At 43.9% G+C, this 17,977-nt stretch overlaps 1 protein-coding gene across 1 annotated transcript in view; it reads right to left on the bottom strand.

Moving 5' to 3' along the window:
• The window catches only part of LOC141128072 (multidrug and toxin extrusion protein 2-like), a 540,585-nt gene that overhangs the window by 261,096 nt on the left and 261,512 nt on the right, over window positions 1-17,977 (bottom strand). The window contains exons 7-8 of the mRNA XM_073615139.1: window positions 5,890-5,987; window positions 1,747-1,844 (exon numbers count right to left, since the gene is read on the bottom strand). Of these exons, the coding sequence (XP_073471240.1) occupies window positions 1,747-1,844; window positions 5,890-5,987 (196 nt within the window). The remainder of the gene's footprint in view (window positions 1-1,746; window positions 1,845-5,889; window positions 5,988-17,977) is intronic.

Raw genomic sequence — 17,977 nt, 5'->3', positions numbered from 1 at the left:
GGTGCTAAACTTCGGGTGAGTGACATCCAAGGTTTATGCACATATGTGCATGTTATCCTTTCCCTACCAAGGTGATTATCCATGGGTCAGGCAGGCTGTATATCTGGGAGCATATTGGTAGGATTACTGCAAACTGTATGCATACTGGGTATGTTTGAGTCACTGGTATTGTTATGCTGGGGGATGTGGCTGACTGGCTGTCATAGTGGTGCAGGTGTGGGGGATGGGTTGCTGGAGGTGTTGTGTTTATGTGGTGGAGGGTGTGCATATGAATGTATTGTGGATTGTGGGTGTGAGGGGGCTTGGGGTTGGTATCCGTGGGTCCTGTGGATGTTGGCTGTGGATTGTGTCTGTGCTGTTTATGGGTCTGTTGTAGTTGATTGGTGCGGTTGCTCCTGTGGTTGGGCGACGCTGGGGCATATGCATCAGTAGGTTGGTGTGTATGGATGTGGTTCTGCATGTGTTGGTTGCAGGCTGGTTGGGTGGATGTTGCTGTGTGTGTGTGTTGGTGGGTATGTATGTTCTTGAGACCGCTTTGGACACTGGCTTGGTGCACTTAAAGTTTATGCATGGCATATGTAGGCATGTACGCTTCCATAGTTGTCCCTTGAGTTTTTGCTGCCCATTACATTGATTATATGCCGATTTAAGCTATTATAGACCGTTATAATATATGATGATGTATTTCCTGCATCTTAGTACATAATTTTGGTATTGTAAGTAGTTGTAGGTAGTTTACCGGGTGACGTTTGCCCTTCGCCTTGGCCATGATCCGATGTCCACCAGACTAGGTCAATAGCTCTGACACTATTGATCATTTGCCGGATGATGGTCTGACTTTCCTTGTGATGCTGTGGGCCACACAGTTACATTTTTGTAATTGGTGAGCACCTATGTTAATGTCATCATATTATACATGTATTTTGAGAAATGTGAAAAAAGTAATTGAAAATGATATAAATATGATTATAATGATTTGTTTTCTGTAATCTAATTGACAAATCCAAATGCATGCCAAGAACAAGCAGACTCATGGCTCTGCGAAACGTGTCGGAATACTCCATGCACCAGCATCCTTCAAGTCTTAATAGGATCTAAGTATTGTTATTAGCAATCCCCACATGCGGCCTAGTGTAAATTTTTATTTTTACCACTATATTCTTGTGTGTTTACCTCAGTGACAACTTCACATCCTTTAAAATCCCATTACCCTGTGGGAGAGTGGGTTCTGATAATTCTTTTCCAATACACCCTACAGGGATGTGGATGTGATCAGTTGTCCTTAGAACAGGTCTAACAACCTTATACGTATTCTACCTCCAAATGTTTATCACTTGTAAACTGTAAATTGAATTAATTGATATTCAGAAACTCAACAAACGGCACCAATTTGTTCCAATATACCACTTAAAACTAAAAACAGGTTATCTAAATAATGGCTGACTTTTGCAATATCAATAAGGCCTCATACACACATGCTTATTGTTCCATACACCCATGTAAAGAGCTGGTTTCCCAGTATGGGATCATATTGAATTCTGATTCATGCATCAATCCCACATGGATGTACACTCTGGCATGATCTTGGAGAACCATGTAGACTCATGCAGCCATCTGTCTGTCTTTGATTTGAGCAGGCTTTCTGCATGTGGCTGTGCCTCCCAAGTGAGAAAAGACCCTTAACACAGGTATACAGAACAGTAAGTTCATATTAATAGGGTCTAACTGTGTAATTCTTTAACATACCTCCCCATGTTTCCACATGCACTTTTTTACCAACTATATATATAAAAATTGTAAGTGACATCATCCACTGAGAAACTGTGTTTGCCCAAGCTGAACCTCTGAAAAAAATTAAATATATAAGTAAATTATTACCATGGAGATATATACAGTATTTCCAAATGCACGTATTCGGCAATTGATTAAGTAAATACAAATACACTGTTGATTAGGTATTTATATTGCAACATTTTGCAAACATACAGCAAGACATTAGTTTAGAATTGTCTGTCTATATTTCCTTACTCATTTCTCCACTTCATATCCTGTCTCTTTCAGGTGCATCTACACCTAGTCTGTATTTGATAGTCAGTACATCCCACACTAATTAGATGTGTTAAAAAACTTCATGTTATTAATTTAACCACTTAAAGACCGCCAACCACAGATATACTGTGGCAGGACAGCTCTATCGTGCAAAACAACGTACCTGTACATCATTTCATGCTATAGACGCTGGGGGCACGCACTGGCCACCGGCAAAGGGGAGCAAATCTGCGAGCCACCTGTGATCGCGTCCCAGAGTGGCAGAACATCAGATCGCCATTCTGACAGGGAAGAAGATAGAGATCTTGTGTTCCTTCTAAGCAGAAACACGGATCTCTGTGTTCTCCCAGTCAGTCCACCCCCCACACAGTTAGAAAGCACCCCCTAGGGTCACACTTAACCCTTTGATCATGGCTCTATTGCGCGAAACTACGTACCTGTACATCATTTAATGCTATAGACTCTGGGGGCACGCACGGGCAGCTGAAAAAAGGGAGCAAATCTGCGAGCCACCTGTGATCGCGCCCCAGAGAGGCAGAACAGCGATCTGCCTATGTAAACAGGGCAGATCGCCATTCTGACAGGGAAGAAGATAGAGATCTTGTGTTCCTGCTAGGCTTTGATCGCCCCTGGTGTTAACCCTTTCCCTGCCAGTGTTATTAGTACAGTAACAGTGCATATTTTTAGCACTGATCACTTTAATAATGTCACTGGTTCTCAAAAGTGTCAGGTGTCCGATTTGTCTGCCGCAATGTCACAGTCCCGCAAAAAAATTCTGATGGCTGCCATTATTAGTGTAGCACCCTCAAGTTTAGACAGGGTGGCTCCTCACAAATTTACTTGCCAGGAGTAGTTATCCTGGTTGATTGTTAGAGATCCATTGATTTCTCCCTAAGTTTGGCCTTGTTGCACTTTTCTTTTCTACCACTAAGTGACCGGGTACTAGATATGAGAAGGGCAACCCAACGTCAGGTTATGGGTATATGGGGTATCTCAGCCAATGGGCAGGGGTTTTCTTGAATCCCTTGGCCTGCTGGGAGAAACTTTATATTCGAGTGGAGTCAGGTGATCTATGTTCTGTGCCACCTGGACGGCTGTCTCTGTGGGCGTGTGTTGTATTGCCCGGGCTGCTAGGCTAGAGATTGGGCCTATCCTGGGCACATCTGGCTACTAGGCTGTCTGAGGGCCTATCCAGAAGCAAGAGAGTAGTGCAGGGTTGGGATTGCAGCTTGTAGGCCAACCAGAAGTGACGGCTCTGCCAGCCGGAGAACCTGTCATGGTCTGAGATAGAGGGGAAGCTGTCGCCAGTAAGGGACTATCCACCTAAGTACCAGGGACCACAGCAAGTAACTGAAGCAAGTACCTGAGCAGCATTCTCACAAACCAGGACAGTGAAGAATCAGCAAACTTCAGTGGGTATCAAGCCAGCGACCCAGCCAGCAAAGGTGACGCTTGCAGAGCAGCCTTGTGTGTCAAGCTAGGGACCAAGCAGGAGAGCATGGGTGAAGCTTGACAGGTATCTAGCGTGGCAAGCTAAGGACCCAGCAGAGAAGCGGGGGTGAAGCTACCACGTGAAGATTGGTGGGTCTAGTGAGAGACCGGGAGCTCGGTGTACTGAAGAATTACAAGGAGTGATTATAGTGAAAGTAAAGGAACTGTTAAGCTTTGTGTTTGGAGCTGTTAAAGACTGTTGCCATAGGAGACAGCGCTCCTACACATGCAGATGTGGCGTCTTGCTGGATGTCTTTCCCTGCATGGCTGTCCTCCTATTGAAGTCTTGGAGTCTGCCAATTAATCTTGCAGCCACCCAAGGGTGTCCTGGCCCTAACCCTCTCTCCCCTAAAAAAAAGGTTTGTTAAGAAAAAAAAACTTTCTTTTGCATCCAAGAAGTGTCTGGAGCCCAATAACTTTAACTACTCTGCACCCAGCATGCCTCAAAACCCACTACATACAGAAGGATGTCAGCTGTCCCTGGCCCTGGAGGTTCTCATTAGATCAAAGAAGGCCTGGGACCTTGCTACACTAGTAAAAAAAAATAAAAAATAAAAATGCCATAAATCTATCCTATAGTTTCTAGACTCTATAACCTTTGCACAAACCAATCAATATGTAGCAGAATACATGTAGTTCTAAACTGATGAAGAAATTAGATTTTTTACATTTTTTTATTGAATGTGTTTTATAGCAGAAAGTAAGAAATATTGTTTTTTTTTTTTCAAAATTGTCAGTCTTTTTTGTTTATAGCGCAAAAAAATTAAAATCACAGAGGTGATCAAATACCACCAAAAGAAAGCTCTATTTGTGGGAAAAAAAGACATAAATTTTATTTGGGTACAGTGTCGCACAACCACCGCCACATGCTGATTTAGGTTTGCAGAATGGCAGATCGCCGCCATTACTAGTAAAAAAAAATTAATAATAAAAATGCCATAAATCTATCCCCTATTTTGTAGATGCTATAACTTTTGTGCAAACCAATCAATATACACTTATTGCAATTTTTTTACCAAAAATATGTAGAAGAATACATATCGGCCTAAACTGTGGAAGACATTTTTTATATTTTTTGGGGGATATTTATTATAGCAAAAAGTAAAAAATATTGCTTTTTTTTCAAAATTATTGGTCTTTTTTTGTTTATAGCACAAAAAATAAAAAAACTGCAGAGGTGCTCAAATACCACCAAAAGAAAGCTCTATTTGTGGGAAAAAAGGACATCAATTTTGTTTGGGTACAACGTCGCACGACTGCGCAATTGTCAGCTAAAGTGACGCAGTGCCGAATCGCAAAAAATGCTCTGGTCGGGAAGGGGGTAAATCCTTCCGGGGCTGAAGTGGTTAAGGTAACACAGTGCCATATCGCAAAAAATGGCCTGGTAATTAAGGGATAAAAAAACCTTCCAGGGCTGAAGTGGTTAATAAAAATCACGTTGTAATGCACAGAAACAATGCATTACATGGTTGCATCACCATGATACTGCATCTACACCTATACAGTTATTGCAATCTTGCTGTAAGAGAAACTTGAAGGCTGCCACTGTTGAAGCGGAGGTCTGCCCTCCCCTTTAAAAATTAAAAGTCAGCAGCTACACATACTGTAGCTGCTGATTTTTAACATTAGGACACTTACCTGTCCTGGAGTCCAGTGATGTCGGCACCAAAGCTGATGGTTCCATCAGCTGTCAGGTTCTGCCACCGTCATTGCAGGTAAGGGAACCCAACAGTGTAGCCTTTCGGCTTTAAGACCGGGTCCCTACTGCGTATGCGCGAAGCGCGCTGCGCTCTCTCACTGGCCCGGCAGAAGGGGAGGAGGACCAAGCTGCTGATGTAATTCACCGTGGCCTGGTCTCCCGGAAGTGGGGACAGGGTACCTGTCAAAGACAGGTATCTGCCCCCCTCTCCCCCCCCCCAAAGGTGCCAAATGTGGCATGTTGGGGGGGGGGGGAATCAGATAAGCGGAAGTTCCACTTTTGGGTGGAATTCCGCTTTGATCTATTACTGATCTGAAAATGTGACAAAACTTTGAAGCCAGTGTTTGAAAATCTGAAAAATATATATCTGAAAATGTTTTAAAGCCATCACAGTTATTTAACTAGCATTTTCAGTTGGGGAAGGGGGGGCGGGGACAACAGTAACAGTCACCTTATTTCATGACAGGCTTTCTTTAAGCATTGTCACTATTGCAAAAATGGATTAGCAATTAGCAAGTAGAAAATTCAATCCATCCATTCCAACACTACTGTTCATTTGTGAAATGAGTGGCCACATTTTTTGTAAAATGATTGCCTTTTGGTGTTCTCAAAATAACAGTGAAACTTAAAAATAAATGCGATATACTTACTCAAATTCCATTTTGAAGATGTACATGAAAATAACGTTGACAACCGCATTCATGATGTTTACTGCTACACCAATGAAAACCTGAGGCCATACAATACCCTAGAAAAGGAAAACGTAATTTTGCATGAAAAAATTATGTTTTTTTTAAATCCAACTACACTAGCCTACGCTGGCAGCTTCTAAACATGAGCTTAAGAGCTTTTGAAATGTTTTGGCCAAAGCTCCTAAATTCAACTCCATAAAAAGCTTTTTTTAGCAGAGTTTAGGAGCTACCATGTTTAGGCGAGCTTCGGGATAGAAACGCTTTGACCGCTAGCTGTGGAAAAAAGCAAATTGCGGCAAAAACGTGCCATGATTTAGCTGCGTTTTGCGTTTTTCTGCACCTGTGGTAAATGTAGGCCAGTGTACATGAAGCCTTAAAGTGCTATATGTAACACAATAATACTAACTGCAGTTAAGTCCAAAGATTGGGCGGCCAGGCTATTTGGAGAAAAACACAGCTTGTAGCACCGCAGTAACTCCCTCCTTATTAGCTTTCGTTGTGCAGGGTGTGTATTAGCCATGCTAGTGTTTGCAATTGGGACTCATGGAGTTTAAAATGGTTATAGTTATGTAAATAATGTGGACTTGTATTGTACCAATAATTTGGATAATTTTCAGTAAGAATTGCCTCATTAATGTGCAAAGGGAGTGTGTGGAAAAGGTCTGTTGATTGTCCAATTGGTAAAGGTGCTCAGAGTAAGGTCTCAGATAGCAAGGATAACTTGCCACAAATTTGTGGCAGTGTTGAATTGTAAGTCTGTTAACTTGTTGCACATTTTTACTGGCAAGTTGTAGACTTGCAGAGCTTTTGGTCGACACTTTTCCAATTTTTTAGCAAATTCGCTTGTCGAGTCACTAGCAGGAGCAAAGTTGCAGTGGTCAGTCTACAGCAAGAGGTTTGCAAGTCTACAGCATGAAAATTCAGCCACAGTGATAGCTGTAGCGGGTTGACTATTGCACAACATAACTGAAAAAGAATTTGCAGCAGACTTGCAGAATATTTTTGTAGCATGCCCCCCTAGAGGACTGCTTGGATTTGCCTGCTCATCTGCATCGCCATGACCCTGTGAACCTCTGGGTTCAGATATCTATCCACAAGCACCTTTAAATGACATGTCACACAAGTCAAAATATTTATATTATCTCAGCTTTTACTGGAATATTAATTTACAAAAGAGGGCAACAGATCAACCGAGTTCTGAATAACAGTCCAGACTCGGTTGAGGAATTCTCCAAAAGACAGCTTAAGAACAGTTTAACAGTATGAGGATACAATACATGTTTATGTACAATGCAATACCACCTGAACAGCACCTGTAGGACAATAAAGGTAAAATGTTTAATGCAGGTAGTCACATTCTAAAGGGGAGCCCCAGGCTGGCCTATTCAACCCTTAGAGCCTAATGAGAGATCAGACAGAATAAGAATAGTGTAGGACCCTTTAAATGGTAAAAACAGCAATGTTCAAGGTTCAGGCCTGATAATCTTTACTGGCAGTTGGAGCTCATTAGATTATATCCAATAAGGCACAGTGATGCATTAACAGACTGACTGGCTTAAACAGGCTAATGGTACTCCTTGAAATGGTTGTAGGTAGAGGTGTCTATGTACAGTGTTCAAATAGAGGTGCAGTAAAGTGTTCCCAAGGAAAAGGTCACAGAGTTCCAATAAAGTAGCCAGGGAAAGATTGCAGAAGATGGGCAATTGCTTTCTCACCAACGACTGGACTGAACTAGATGCCTTACAAACAGCGACCTGGGACGAGACATCCATTAATTAAGTCAACAGCGATGATCCACAGGTGCGGAGTGTGGATGAACGTGGTGCCGAGCTGCTGAGTTGGTGCCATGGAGATGTCTGATGAACAGCAAGCAGAATTAGGCTCTCCGAGGCCGGGCTGGAATCTCTTGAACACCGCGTGGTAGGACGCAACCTCTCTCTCCCCGCCATGGAGAGGTGTGCATAATGCAAGGCCCAGGAAGGAAAGCGCATGGGACAGATCTCCAGTCCCCATTATAGTCTCTCCCAGAAGTCCCCTGAATGGTGGCAAGGATCCCTGGGATGTGTAGTCCTGGTGTATGGTTATGGATTGGATTTGCTGATCAGAAAGACTACGAGCCCCACAATCCATTATGATGACAGTCACTGGCACCCAGCATTAGAGGGATATCCTATAGGTGAGGAATGACAGGGAACGCACACAATATTACAAGTATAAATAAAGAAAATCTAGTGCCCACGGCACGGTTGGAACCCCTAAGGGTCTATTATAGACAGATCAAAAAATTGAGTATAAAAGGTATAAGTTTATTTTCATATAACAATAATAGACATGTAAATCAATACATAAAAACAGTATCTGATACCCAATTTATACAATTGTATGAGCTGACCACTGTCCTGGTGCGGGACGGACTAGTGATGATCAATGCAGATGTAAAACACCTTACATGTTACGGACTAAATGTCCTTCTTCAGAGTATATTTTTGTTCGGATGGGTACAGATTTTCTACAACAGAGAAAATGTGCAAATAGTACAATATTAGTATTCGATGATTAGTATCAATGTAATAACAATTGCAAGACATACAAAATATCTCTAATCATGTGTGTTCAGCCATGTGTGTGGACTACTTACATAGTAAAATAATCCACATGGGATAAGTCTGAGGAATAGAAGGTGGTCATTCCAATCATGGATAACAGATGAGAGCCCCTCCAGAACACATCAAGTTCAGAAAGACAGAAGGCAACCAATGCTTCACTGCAAGGACTCAAGACTGGGGAGCAAAAGCTCCTGCTTGAACTGGGCCAGTGTCACTGTGTTAGAAATATAAAGCATAGCAAGGTCACCAACAAAAGACCTATGTTTCATGCTTTATTGAATGCACTTAATGCCCTTGTTAGTGACCTTGCTATGCTTTATATTTCTAACACACATGGCTGAACACACATGATTAGAGATATTTTGTATGTCTTGCAAATGTTATAACATTGATACTAATCATTGTATACTAATATTGTACTATTTGCACATTTTCTCTGTTGTAGAAAATCTGAACCCATCTGAACCAAATTAAGCTCTGAAGAAGGATATTTAGTCCGTAACATGTAAGGTGTTTTACATCTGTATTGATCATCACTAGTCCATCCAGCACCAGGACAGTGGTCAGCTCATACAATTGAATAAATTGGGTATCAGATACTGTTTACTGTTTTTATATATTGATTTGCATGTCTATTATTGTTATATGAAAAAAAATTTATACCTTTTATACTCAATTTTTTGGTCTGTCTATAATAGACCCTTAGGGGTTCCAACCATGCCTTTGGGCACTAGGTTTTCATTATTTGTTCTTAATTCGGGTCAGATAGACCAAATTTTTATCCACACACATTCCAATCTCTCTCTTTCTTTGTTCATATTACAAGTATAGTCCACCATCTCTACATCCTCCCCCTACTTGAAAGTCTTTAGTCCCCAAAGACAGAACACTACCTGTGAGATCACTTTACTGTATCATAAGAAAGTAAACAATTATTTATGTTATAGACCAGGAGCTGTAACTGTCAGCAACTGATCTAAAGAAGGATTTTCTAGAAGCAAATTATATACATTGTCAGGCAAAGTCATATTAATTTTGTGACAGGCCAGTAATAAATTAGTGGCCTACCCAGTAGTGTCAGGAAGTGGATCAGGGCCATCCTCTGTCAAAGGTTTGATAAAGGAGGCAAGTGCTTGACCAGAGCGTTGAGCAGTAGGGATAAGTTCATCAGAGTTTTCCCCAAAGGTGTCATAGGTCAATCTCTTGGGAGGGCAGATTTTCTGTCTTAACCTAGAATAAATGCTTTCCAGTGGCTCTGGTCCTCGATCTGTTCCCCAGAAACGACTTCTGGTTCAAGCCCTGACCCCAGTTCTAGTTCAGGGTCTGGCTCAGGTTTTGGCTCCTCAGGGACCTCAGGAATAGGGATGAGCTGAACACCCCCCAGTTCGGTTTGTATCCAGAACTTGTGAACAGGCAAAAAATTAGTTCGAACACGCGAACACTGTTAAAGTCTATGGGACACGAACATGCATAATCAAAAGTGCTCATTTTAAAGGCTTATATGCAAGTTATTTTCATAAAAAATGTTTGGGGACCTGGGTCCTGCCCCAGGGGACATGTATCAATGCAAAAAGAAGTTTTAAAAATGGACGTTTTTTGGGGAGCAGTGATTTTAATAATGCTTAAAGTGAAACAATAAAAGTGTATTCCCTTTCATTTTGTACCTGGGGGGTGTCTATAGTATGCCTGTAAAGGGGCGCATGTTTCCTGTGTTTAGAACAGTCTGACAGCAAAATTACATTTTTAAAGGGAAAAAAGTAATGTAAAACTACTATCGCTAGCAGCGGCTATAATGAATTGTCGGTCCGGCAATACACATAAAAGTTCACTGATAAAAACTAGGGCTGTTACTGATTAAAATTTTCGTAATCGATTAATCGACTAATTTTGATTAATTATAACGCACATACAGAGCCAACAACTTTTAGCTGACGTCATGTGTAGCTCCTCCCCTGTATGCGTTACGTTCAATCAGAACTTCCTTAGAACTTCCTCAGCAGGGCGGGGCTACAGCGTCACCCTACAGTCTATTTAAATAGCACCATTGTGCATCAGGGAGACCGTTGGAGAGCCAGAGACATCCATCACCTGGTGAGACAGCAAAGTGTCAGATCTTTGGAAAAAAAGTGCCCTCATCATAAATGTTTCTTGATTGCTGGATAACCAATCAATGTCAGTTCATTGTCAAACTGACTTGCAGCCAGGAAAGCCCTCAGATATGTTGATTTTCATAGTCAAGTCCAGGATTTACATAGATGTTTATCTGAATACTTTGACCAGTGAGATCAATCAAATCGTTAGGATCTGTCTTCCTCAATTTATGATTTCACGGACATCGACGTCACCGGACTCCTCCCCCCTTCCCTTCGTTAGCACACGGAGGCACTTGGGGAAGGGGGGAGGAGTCCGGTGATGTTGATGTCCGTGACGTCCCTGGATCTCCGATGGAACTCCCTGAAGACACGGAATCCGGCGGAGAGGTGAGTACCAATCAAAATAATTTTGATCGATAAAAAAATTTACGATTACTGAGGAATTAATCTTTATTTTCCGCAGCCCTAATAAAAACGGCATGGGATTCCCCCACAGGGGAACCCCGAACCAAAATTTAAAAAAAAAAAAAATGCGTGGGGGTCCCCCTAAATTCTATACCAGGCCCTTCAGGTCTGGTATGGATATTAAGGGGAACCCTGCATCAAAATGTAAGAAAAAATGGTGTGGGGGTCCCCCTCAAAATCCATACCAGACCCTTCAGGTCTGGTATGGATTTTAAGGGGAACCCTGCGCCAAAATGGTTTTGAAAAATAGCGTGGGGTCCCCCCAAAAATCCATACCAGACACTTATCTGAGCACACAACCTGGCAGGCCCCAGGAAAAGAGGGGGACAAGAGAGCGCCCCCCCTCCTGAACCGTACTAGGCCACATGCCCTCAACATTGGGAAGGTGCTTTGGGGGGCCTTTTCCCTATGTTGATGGGGAGAAGGGCCTTATCCCCACTACTCTTGCCCGGTGGTTGTGGGGGTCTGAGGGCGGGGGGGCTTATGGAAATATGGAAGCCCCCTTTAACAAGGGGACCCCAGATCCCGCCCCCTGTGTGAATTGGTAATGGGGTACAAATGTACCCCTACCATTTCACAAAAAAAGTGTCAAAAAGGTTAAAAAACACAAGAGACGGTTTTTGACAAGTCCTTTATTAATTTCTTCTTCTTCCATCTTCTTTCTTCTGGTCTTCCTTCTGTGTTCTTCTTCCTCCATCTTCTTCTTCTCCATCTTCTTCTTCTCCATCTTCTTCTTCCTCCGCTCTTCTCGTCCTGCATCTTCCTCTGGCTTCTTCTCTGCTCCATCTGCACGATCCGCCTCAGTGGGAGTCTTCCGCCATGTGACGCTTCGGTTCTTCTGACACTTCTTATATAACGGAGTGCAGTGCCACCCGGTGACCCCGCCCTCCTCTGACACATAGAGACTTCACGGGGACTTCCCTGTGGCTTTCCCCGTGTTGTCAGAGGGGGGAGGGGTCACCTGGTTACGTAACCAGATACCGAAGCGTCACACGGCAGAAGACTCCCACTGAGGTGCATCGTGCAGACGGAGCGGAGGAAGTTGCGGGACGAGAAGAGCGGAGGAAGAAGAAGATGGAGAAGAAGAAGATGAAGAAGAAGAAGATGGAGGAAGAAGAAGAACACTGAAGGAAGACCAGAAGAAAGAAGAAAAAACTGTCTCTTGTGTTTTTTAACCTTTTTGACACTTTTTTGTGAAATGGTAGGGGTACATTTGTACTCCATTACCAATTCACACAGGATCTGGGGGTCCCCTTGTTAAAGGGGGCTTCCCGATTCCAATAAGCCCACTGCCCACAAACCCCCAAAACCACCAGGCAAGGGTTGTGGGGATGAGGCCCTTCTCCCCATCAACATGGGGACAAGGTGCTTTGGGGGGCTACCCCAAAGCACCCTCCCAATGTTGAGGGCATGTGGCCTGGTACGGTTCAGGAGGGGGGGCGTTGTCTCATCCCCCCTCTTTTCCTCCAGCCTGCCAGGTTGCATGCTTGGATAAGGGTCTGGTATGGATTTTTGGGGGGACCCCACGCCATTTTTTCTTTAAATTTTGGCGCAGGGTTCCCCTTACAATCCATACCAGACCTGAAGGGTCTGGTATGGATTTTGAGGGGACCCCACGCAATTTTTTTTTTTGCACGGGGTTCCCCTTAATATGCATACCAGACCTGAAAGGTCTAGTATGGAATTTAGGGGGACCCCCATGCATTTTTTAAAAAAATGTTGGTTCCGGGTTCCCCTGTGGGGAAATTCCATGCAGTTTTTATCAATGAACTTTTATGTGTATTGCTAGACTGACAATTCATTATAGCCGGCGCTAGCGATAGTAGTTTTACATGACTTTTTTTTCTTTAGAAATGTCATTTTGCTGTCAGACTGTTCTAAACACGGGAAACATGCGCCCCTTTATAGGCATACTATAGACACCCCCCAGGTATGAAATTTAAAGGAATATTACACTTTTATTGTTTCACTTTAAGCATTATTAAAATCACTGCTCCCGAAAAAACGGCCATTTTTAAAACTTTTTTTTTGCATTGATACATGTCCCCTGTCATAAACACTTTTTATGACAATACCATGCATATAAACCTTTAAAATTAGCACTTTTGATTTCTCCCATAGACTTTTAAAGGGTGTTCCGCGGCTTTCGAATTTGCTGCGAACACCCCAAATTGTTTGTTGTTCGGCGAACGGGTGAACAGCCAATGTTCAAGTCGAACTCATGTTCAACTCCAACATAAAGCCCATCCCTAGTCAGAAACATTCTCACTTTATACTTCATTATTAAGGGAAACAGGGGTTTCCGCCACATTAGACGTCTCACTGAGTTCCATCTTAACTACCTCGTTTCCTCTTGCAGGGTGAAACTCTAGCCCTTCAAATTCAGGCAGAAGAAACCGGGTCTTCCTCTCAGAATACACTTTCTTACTGTTCCCTACTTAAATCTGAGGAGGGGTAAGGTCGTCTTCAGAGGGGGAACCCATAGCCAATCAAGGGTTAGTTTTTCCTCATAACTTTCCTTATCTGGAGGCGTGGGTTCACGGCCCCGATCAATCCTAGACCTCAGGGTAGGAGTCTAATAGGCCTCTGGGTAAGGGGATGGAGGCACTCTGACAGCCTCGGATATAGGCAACAAATGATTTTGATGCCAAAATTTCAAGGGCCAGTCTGGCCTTCAGGGCGGATCTGATACACGTGGAGCCCAGGTAATCATTTGAAGACAATATAGGGCTGGGAGCACCATCGATCAGCCAGCTTATGTTTCCCTGGCACTCCCAGATTGAGCAACAACACCCGATCTCCAGATTGCAGGTCTTGAACCCTTACTCTGAGATCAAAGTTTTTCTTGTTTCTCTGTTCTCTGGTGGTAGATGCTTCTCTAGCTTTCTCATAGACAGTCTTTAAATTCTTTTGAAGTCTGTCGAGATACCCTCAGTAAGAGGCCTGGGATGTGTGATCTAATGATGTTCCAAAAGCCAAATCTACTGGCAAGCGAGCTTCCCTGCCAAGCATCAACCGATAGGGGAGTAAGTATGAACCACTGCAGCAATGTGATCTCCCCAATGTTGTTTCTTCTCCAAAGGAAGGGTTCCAAACATGTTCAACAGAGTACAGTTGAAACGTTCAGGTTGTGGATCTCCTTGGGGACAGTAAGGAGTGGTTCTGGACTTTTTGATACTCAAGAGTTCACACAATCTTTGGATTAGCTTGCTCTCAAAATCCCGACCTTGATCTGAGTGTAGACACTGAGGCAGTCTGTAATGAATGAAAAACTTCTCCACTAGGGTCTTTGCTACAGTACTGGCTTGCTGATCCCTAGTGGGAAAAGCCTGAGCAAACGAGTAAAGTGATCTGTCACAACCAGGACATTACTGCGCCCACTCAGGTCAGGTTCCAAGCACAAGAAATCAATGCGCACCAGCTCCATTGGTCCCTGAATCTGTAGATGGCCCATTGGGGCTGCACTGTCTGGTAAAGTCTTTTTCTGAATGCATCTGATGCAAGAGCGACAGAAGCTTTCCACTTCATCCCTCATGGACAGCCAATAAAATAGTTCTCTGACTAACTTAAAGGTTCTATCTGGACCTAAGTGGCCTTGATCATCATGGAGAGCGGTCAACGCTGTTAATCGGTGTTTCCCAAGAAGGAACAGTTGACGAACATCTTCTGGTTTCTCAGAAGGGCCTTTCTGGTCCTCTAACCGCATTCGTTCCCATTCTTTATAGACTACTTTAGCTCCCTCAATGGAACTACTTAACAGCATCTGAGGATCCTGGACTGACAAGGATTTCTTTAAAAGGCTACCCAATGGGTCTTTGCGTTGGTCCCTCCTCATGTGTCACACACTTGTGTCAGGTCGCAGTAATATCTTGGCACTCCAGCAGGGGTAACCCCCATAGCTTCGGCTCCTGTTGCCCCTTTATGTCTGTGTTCTACTCCTTGGCATACAGTCAGTACTTCCTCCAAGTGCAAATGGACTTAACTCTTCTTACCGGTATCCGTGGCGTAAGGTCTTCGGAAAAGAGCATCAGTGTCTCGGTTTCCCACTCCTGGCCGATGTTTCAAACTGAACCAGAACTCAGACAGAGCGGCCAACCACCGATGTCCAATGGCATCCAGTTTTGGCAGTGGACAGCTTATTATTCGTTTTAACCACAAACGTGTCCCCATATAGATAATCTTGTAGCTTATCCACTACAGCCCCCTTGAGAGCCAGGAACTCCAATTTGTGTACCGGATAATTCCTCTCGGGGGGGGGGGGGGGTAAGGCTGCGACTCACATAAGCCACCAGGCGGAGTCTTCCTTCCGACTCTTGATATAACACTCCCCCCAGGCTATCTCTGCTAGCATCCACATGTAATTAGTAAGGTTTTGAGGGGGTCATCATAGGTCAACACAGGTGCTTTAATAAGGCTCCCTTTCAGGCGTTCAAAGGCTCTTTCACACTTCCCTGTGTATTGGTCTTGAATAGACTCATGTGGCTTCCTTGGTCCTCCAGCGTGGGCCTTCTGCAGGTCCTCTCTCATCTGCTTCTGCAATAACTCAATCAGGGGTTTGGCAATCTGTGGGAAATTCTTCACAAATCTTCTAGAGTAGGAGCAGAAACCCAGAAACAACCTCAATTCAGTGACGGTGCTTGGGCGAAGCCAGGAAGTAACAGCCTCCAGCTTCTGAGGGTCAGTAGCTACTCCCTCGGCTGATACTACATGTCCAAAATATGTGACTGAGTTTTGATAGAATTGACAATGACAACTTCAGCCCCTCGTTGGGGGCTGAATGAGGAGCTAGTCGTTGGAAAACTTTCTCCAATCAAGCTTCATGCTCCTCCAACATTTTTCCAAAAACGATGATATCATCCAGATACACTAACACTTCTATCAAGTTTATATCAACCACTGTGTTTTCCATCAGTCTCTGAAAGTTGGCGGGAGCCCCTGTTAATCCCTGCAGCATTCGGTCGAATTGGAAGAATCCTAGAGGATTGATAAAGCCTATCTTCTCTTGGTCGTCTGAATGCATGGGTATCTGATAATATCCAATCTTCAGATCCAGAACACTGAACTATTTAGCTCCTGATAAGCATTGAAGGGCCTCTTCTATGCAAGGGGTTGTGTACTGATCTGGGACAGTCCTCCGATTCAAGGTTTGTTAGTCAATACACATCTGGAGGGACCCATTTTTCTTTCTCACAACCACGATTGAAGTGGCATAAGGGCTCCTGTACTCCCTAATAACCCCCAATCTTTTTAGTCCAGCCAACTGTTCTCCAAGGTCCCCCAGGTCGCACAGAGGGATTTTTCCAGCTCTTTCTTTGAAAGGCTTATCTTCACTTAGCCGAATTCAGTGTTGGGCACTCCCGGCAAAACCTACACCAAAGTCATTCTTGGAGAACATTTTCAACATATTTGGGCTCAGGACAGTGGTCTCTCTTCCATTTTCCTTACGGATTAAGTCGTGCCCTGTCACTGGGGTGGCAGCACTTACTTTCCCAGTGAATCAGCTTCTATCACCACATAGGTACCCGGTTGATCCCACGACAACTTAACAGTGGCTTTTATGCCGGTTCTTTCCCCAGGTTGCAAAACCTTTTCTTGGGTATCTAATCGCCACAGTTTTCCGACTCCTTCCATGAGGGCCTTCTTCTATGGCAACACTTGCTGAAAAGCCTGCCGCAACTGAGGATGGATATTCCCTATGGAAGCACCCTCCAACGCCAACAACATGAGTAACCTCCTTACAAGATTGGTGTTGGTGCCTATCAGCAATGAATCGCGGCCTGCCCCAGGAGGTCAGGGACAAACAACAGCCAAAGTATCGAAGGTCTCCGGCTTTCCAGCCAAGGGAGTATCAAAGGTTATCTTGATGGGTATATAGCCATCATACGGGCACTTTTTGGTTCCTATACCCCAGATCTCTAACTCTTAGAGTTTACACAAAGGAATGTGTCTCAAGTACTTGTGATAGAAATCTCGATACAACAATGTCACCTGGGCTCCGGTATCCAGCAAAGCTTGAGTATAGATCCCCTCTACTTGTATCGAGACTATAGGAGAAGGCACCTCTAGGTCCTTTGGCAGATTTCCAGCTGGTGAGTCTATAGCTTGAGCCCTAAGGAGGTGATGGAGTCTGTTTACCAACTCGCTCAGAAGGGTGTGCATTGATTTCCCATGTCAAGCTTTCCTTCCCTGGGGGCCTGGTTTTCTTTTTACCAGGCAAGGGAGGGGAAGAGGTAGCAAACGACTTTTGTGCCTTTTTTTTTTCTTGGGTGCTTTCTTAACTTTGGAGCACAGTTTTCCCACAGGACTCTCAGCTAGCTCCTTCACTGAGGTCCCCTGAATTTTCCCGCCGGCTTTTGGAAGAGTAGCTTCTGTAAGGCTTTTAAAACTTTTGTGAGTAATTGTGGGCTAATTCCAGCTTTGGGGCACCCAGCCCAGAAGTGTCCAACTTCTCCACATCTGTAACATTTCTCGCACTCTGGAAACTTTTGTCCCTCCTTGGTGAAATCCCTGTTCCTGGACCTGCTTGGGTCTTCATTACTTGCATTAGAGCATTACACATCTGAGTTTGGGCTTGAACTACCTGAGCCACCAGTTCGGTGGGTCCGAGTTCGCTCGCCAGTATCAGAGATGGCCAGTCCAGCCGGTTCTGATTCAGTTCCATTGTCCTCACCTGAATAACCTGCTTCTACATGGACAGTTTGGGCAATTACTTTCTCCCTATTAACAGCGGTAGTGCTCGATTCTCTCGTTCCTTAGCTCTTTTCTTCCAATAGTTTCCTTTTCTCGCACTTCATTTATCAATTCAGGGTATGTAGATACCACCTTGGTTCTTTTCAGTAATAACTTCAAGACAATGGGATGGTTTGGCTGGGCCCTTTGTAA

The sequence above is a fragment of the Aquarana catesbeiana genome, linkage group LG02 (genome assembly GCF_042186555.1).
Source record: "Aquarana catesbeiana isolate 2022-GZ linkage group LG02, ASM4218655v1, whole genome shotgun sequence".
In the NCBI taxonomy this organism is placed as follows: Eukaryota; Metazoa; Chordata; class Amphibia; order Anura; family Ranidae; genus Aquarana; species Aquarana catesbeiana.
The sequence above is the reverse complement of the archived record's forward strand: the minus strand, read 5'-3'. Positions and strand labels throughout refer to the sequence as shown.